At 50.4% G+C, this 5,300-nt stretch overlaps 4 protein-coding genes across 4 annotated transcripts; 1 reads left to right on the plus strand and 3 right to left on the minus strand.

Annotated features, from left to right (window-relative positions):
* Window positions 1-235: 235 nt before the first annotated feature.
* GNI_018110 (glutathione S-transferase) lies at window positions 236-835 on the minus strand (the record flags this gene model as incomplete). Its single annotated transcript, XM_011135882.1, has 1 exon — window positions 236-835. The coding sequence occupies one exon, from the start codon at window positions 833-835 to the stop codon at window positions 236-238; it is 600 nt and encodes a 199-aa protein (XP_011134184.1).
* A 147-nt stretch (window positions 836-982) lies between these two features.
* Window positions 983-2,467, minus strand: GNI_018120 (hypothetical protein; the record flags this gene model as incomplete). Its single annotated transcript, XM_011135883.1, has 1 exon — window positions 983-2,467. The coding sequence occupies one exon, from the start codon at window positions 2,465-2,467 to the stop codon at window positions 983-985; it is 1,485 nt and encodes a 494-aa protein (XP_011134185.1).
* A 342-nt stretch (window positions 2,468-2,809) lies between these two features.
* GNI_018130 (glutathione S-transferase) lies at window positions 2,810-3,406 on the minus strand (the record flags this gene model as incomplete). Its single annotated transcript, XM_011135884.1, has 1 exon — window positions 2,810-3,406. One exon carries the CDS (start codon window positions 3,404-3,406, stop codon window positions 2,810-2,812), a length of 597 nt encoding a protein of 198 aa, XP_011134186.1.
* Window positions 3,407-3,802: 396 nt separating this feature from the next.
* On the plus strand, window positions 3,803-4,798 carry GNI_018140 (dihydroorotate dehydrogenase; the record flags this gene model as incomplete). The annotated part of the gene is made up of 1 exon (XM_011135885.1): window positions 3,803-4,798. One exon carries the CDS (start codon window positions 3,803-3,805, stop codon window positions 4,796-4,798), a length of 996 nt encoding a protein of 331 aa, XP_011134187.1.
* Between the last annotated feature and the right edge of the window lie 502 nt (window positions 4,799-5,300).

Genomic DNA, 5,300 nt, shown 5'->3' on the forward strand with positions numbered 1-5,300 from the left:
CCAATCGAGATGCCTCAGCGCACCCGGGCTGTCGAAGTAGTTCAAATGGGGGATCGCCATGTGAAAATTTATGTCACTGCACATATTCCATGCGGTGGCTTCCGCTCCTGGCGACTGTCTCCTCTCAAAACCTCGCATCAGGAGCTGAACTGAGCTGATTGTGACCCGAAGACTGAACCCCCGTAGAAGGGGGATGATATGATGATGTCCGTCATTCAAGTTTGCACAAAAAAATTTAAGAGCGGCTTTTGTAGTACTCAGCGACTTTCGGGTATGCCTTGACAGCCTCGTAGACCTTCTTCAGGTGGGGATAATTTTCGATCTTCATGGCATCCGGGAAGCGCGTAGTCACTCCCAAGACGAATGCGAAAACAAACAGGTCAGCGTAAGAAAGTCCGGTGTTAGAGATAAAGCCAGTTGACTCCGACTGCCTAGTGGCAATTACCTTGTCGGCAACACTAAGCTTTTCAGCCAGCTCAACCTTCGCTTTCTCAACTTCTGTGTTCATGTATAGGCTTTTAAGGGGGCCAAAGCAAGCGTCCATGATGCTGCACGCCTGCTCAGCCACTGCCGCTTCTACCGGATCCTTGGGGATGAGAGCTGCCTTGTTTGCAGCATACATCAAGATTGCCTTGCTCTCTACAATGTAAGACCCATCTTCTAGCTCGAGCCAAGGAGCAAGGCCTGTGGGCGCCTTCGCCTTGTACTCAGCACCCCACTGTTCATGAGTGAAGCGGCGGTCTTCGAACTCCACACCTCCAACATGGAATGCCAACCGAGACGCCTCGGCACGACCGCCCGGTCCGTCGAAGTAGTTCAAAGTGGGGATCGCCATGTAGAAAATTTAAGACACATAATTAGTTGTCGTCTACGACTGTCTCCTCCCTCCGGGAGAGTCTCCTCCCTCCGGGAGAAATATTGCTGGAACCACCACCCAGTGGCGTACGTTCTCGAAAATATATGCTGTTGATATATAAAAAGTTTATTTGAGCGCTCGTTCTCTCTTAGCGATGGCTCCTCTGTCTGTTTCCAACTGTTGTGCCATGTATTTACGGAGCTTGCCTTTATGAAGTGTCCAGGATACAATTTCGTCTTCCGTTGGTTTCTTGAATGTGTAGTCTTGTTTAGATCTCCAATTTGCATCGTTGTAAGCTTGTTGTAGTTTGGTGCAATCGACTTCAAATTGGTATGGAATTGATAAGAGGAGTTCTATAAGGTGTTTGCCTTGATATTTGGTAGATCTGATATTATCCATCATGCGCTGCAAAACATGATCACAGAAATATTTAAATGGTGTGATTAACTGACCGGTGGGATCTATAGGGCTTCGAACTCTGTCTGATGAGTTTTGTGACAGCATCAGATCCGTGTATTTTGCCGGCTTTGTTAACACGGACAGCAATGCGCTTAGGCTTAGATAAAGTTTCGCACTCTCAACCTGCGGCGCCACCAAATTTTGGATACCGAATAATTCGAACAAACCACCGAAAGCATTAGTGCTAGCAAATGCACCGCCCAAAGTTGCCCATGACTTATGCATATTATTCTGGATGGAATCCTCATGCTTTTCTTTCAGTCGGAGGGTCTTAGCGATCTCTGAATTTAGAAAATTCTTGTACTTAGCACCACCTTCGAATAATTTCTGACCCGACTGATCCGACTGATTCTCGGTAGAGAACATACTTCGGGCCAAATCCATATCATCTACCAATTTCCTTATGTTGTTAAGAAACTCCTTCTCAAGCCGAACATCGTATGAATCGTCGGCAAATCGTGGGATGATCTTACTATTAAGTATCTTATATATAGTTGCGGGCTGTACGGGTCTGTACTCGGGTCTGTGCAGAGACAACTGCAGCGGTAGAACGCTAGACTTGAATTTTTTCGGCAGTGATTTGGTCGATCGCGCAAATGGCTCCTGAACTTGTCCTAGTTCTCGAAGTCCGTCATCAGCGGTACTCCCTGCCTTGACCATTGGGGGCGTAGGATTGTCTATGCCCCGCCCGACCCTTTCAGAACCGTGGTTGATCTGAGACACGCGCATACGGAAAACACGTAATTGCTTCGACATGAGCAGCGAGAATGTTTTACTCTCCGGACCCACGAACCTTGTACCGTCCATCACCGACTTTATAGAAGACTCAACCAAGTTAACTACATGGCCGACCACACTATGGAAATTCGCGTGGCCACGACGATGAAACACACTGTGACCCACGCCGTTCGCCAGTTCCAGCATCCCCAGCCTTAAACTCGAAATCCCCAACTCGGACATCTCCAACTTGGGCTCCATAGCCCGCCGCTGCTCCGGCGGTCGCAACGACATGACCAACATCCGCTCGTTATCCACGAAGTCCGAAGCCGCTAAGTAATCGGAATCCGAGCGACCAGCCAAGAACATCTCACCTATCACCAAACATGAGAAACCTGTTTCCCCATGCTTCTCCGTCACTCTCACCGGTAGCATACCTTCCTCCTGATGATTATATTTATTTATAATTCGTTTTGGGCCAACCTATCCGCAGCTGCTGGCTGGCCGGCCGGCCCGACTTTTCCATGCCTGGCTCTCCCGCTATGTACAATCTCGCAATCATCATATTAGGAGAAAAATCAGTACTTAGCTCCTCTTGTGTTCTGACAGTCCTAGATCAGTTTTAGAAGCACGTCTTCTGCTGGACAATATGCACCAACGTACAGATTTAATTAGCCCGAGTTTGGAGCGGTTAATTTTTTAATGGTCCCCGCGGACTATCGAGAAGTCTGAGCGATTGCTCGATCGCCCACCTCATCCAAGTTTCTAACAAAAAAATTAAGGGCGGCTTTTGTAGTACTCAGCAACCTTCGGGTGTGCTTTAACAGCGTCGTGGACCTTCTTCAGGTGGGGATAATTTTCGATCTTCATGGCATCCGGGAATCGGGTAGTCATTCCGTAGACGAATGCGAAAACAAACAGGTCGGCGTAAGAAAGTCCGGCGTTCGAGGTAAAGCCAGTTGACTCCGACTGCCTGCTGGCGATCACCTTGTCGGCAACAGCTAGCTTTTCAGCCAGCTCAACTTTCGCCTTCTCGACCTCCGTGTTCATGAAGAAGCTTCTAATCGGACCAAAGCAAGCTTCCATGATGCTGCAGGTCTGTTCCGCCGTCGCTGCGTCTACAGGGTCTTTAGGAATGAGACCTGCCTTCTTTGCAGCGTACATCAAAATCGCCTTACTCTCTACAATGTAAGACCCATCGTCGAGATCAAGCCAAGGAGCAAGGCCTGTAGGCGCCTTTGCCTTGTACTCAGCACCCCACTGCTCGTGAGTGAAGCGGAAGTCTTTGAACTCCACCCCTCCGATGTGGAAAGCCAACCGAGATGCCTCAGCACGACCCGGGGTGTCGAAGTAATACAAAGTGGGGATCGCCATGCTAAAGTTTATGGTTGATCGATAATTCGTGATTTTCCGCGCTGTCTCCTTGCCTTGAGGCTGTCATCGCACTCGTGGATACCTCACCGGGCGACAACTCGGTTCAACACGGAAACATAAGCCCCGCGCACTTTGCCCGTTGACAATACCGTCACCCTCCCATTCGAGGGCCCTCAATCGTTCGCGTTATCTTCTTTTGATTCCTCCATTCATTCGACCTGATCTCCGCCTTCCCAGAACCTTCCTAGCTACACAGCCGAGGGGATCTTAGCGGGTTCCGTTGAACCGCAGGACGAGGGTTGCAGTCTGGACCCCCGAACAGATGAGTTGAGCTAAGCCAACGTGTCGTGTGTGCGTGCTAGTGTGTGCGTTGGGTTTTTATTTTTTACATTTGGAATGACTAAGTTGAGCATTAGCCCTCCACTTCTGAATGCTTGTTGCCCGTGGTCTACGACTTTGGAGCATTTGCAGGCCCTGTATGACAGTCCTTATACAGGCGCCATTACGTTCAGAACGTCGATGATCAAGGGTTACCCAGACGATACGAGTGTGCACCAGTACGCGTTCTTTGCGGTGGGACGAGCGGTCTCGAGTGCCGAGAGGAACGTGGTGGCTAGCTCTCCTGAGACGATGAACACTACCTTGAACACGATTGGGTTCTCGCCGATTCCGTTGTCTGAGTATTTGGGGATGATCAACGACATTGTGAAGGACGAGAAGACGCCGTCCAAGTTGCTGATAATTTCCGTAACGGGCCCGGCGGAGGAGGTTGCACAGGGCTACGCGATGATTGCGGAAGTGGCTGCTCGCAGTCCACACTTGCGGCTTGCAATCGAGATCAACCTTTCGTGTCCGAATATAGCTAATAAGCCGCCACCGGCGTACAATTTGCCGATGTTCATCGAGCACCTGGACTCCATCGCGAAGGCTAAGAAGGCGGCAGCAAGTCAGCTGCCAGCAACTTCCGTGCCCGTTGTGGGCGTTAAACTACCGCCTTACACCTACAAGGATCAGTTCGAGATGGCATTCAAGGCGCTCAAACACGCCACCTCCAGCGTCGTTGACTTCGTGACCTGTACCAACACGCTAGGAACCTGCCTCATATACAATGATATGGGTGTCCCTACTCTCAACTCCGAAACCGGCTCCGGCATCGGGGGACTTGCTGGCGCTGCCATCCATCCCCTCTCTCTCGGTAATGTGGCAGCTTTATATGCTCTCCTCGCCGCAGATCCTACCACCCAAGACATCCTTATCATCGGCTGCGGTGGAGTCGAAGATAAAGCAGGCTACAATCGCATGTGTAAGGCCGGTGCTGGAGCTGTGGCCGTTGCAAGTGCGGTCGGTCGTCTTGGAGTACAAGTCTTCGAACTTATCACCAATGAAAAGTAACTAGCTATGTGAGCGAGCTAATGTGACGGCGGCACGACCAGCGGTGACGGATCGGCCGCCGCCCCTTTTTTGTTACACAAACGACATTGAACACTATTTATTCAGAAGATCATGTTTCCCCCTGCCACTGACGGAATCCCTTTCTAGTAACCCCCCTCCCCCTCTGGTTAGGAATAACGGTTATCTGCCTTTGACTCGGGAGTGTCTCCAAAATATTCGATGAAGGCAGATCATCTGTGACCGTCTGACAAAGCGGACCGTAAAAGACTGAAGGCTTCTCCCACGTGACAGCTACCACATATGACAGCTCCTGATGACGGCTCCAACCACCTGATCATGTTTATAGCTGGACGAAGAATAATTGCGACGTGAAACCTGTGCCCCGAACGCTATCCTTTTTGGCCCGGAAAATCGGTTCGAGATGCGATTCAACGTCATCTTGTCAAACGCGTAGGACTCGAACCACGGCTTGTAGGATAGCGGGCGGCTGCGTTAGGGGATG

Source organism: Gregarina niphandrodes, assembly GCF_000223845.1.
Source record: "Gregarina niphandrodes unplaced genomic scaffold scaffold00003, whole genome shotgun sequence".
Classification (NCBI taxonomy): Eukaryota; Apicomplexa; class Conoidasida; order Eugregarinorida; family Gregarinidae; genus Gregarina; species Gregarina niphandrodes.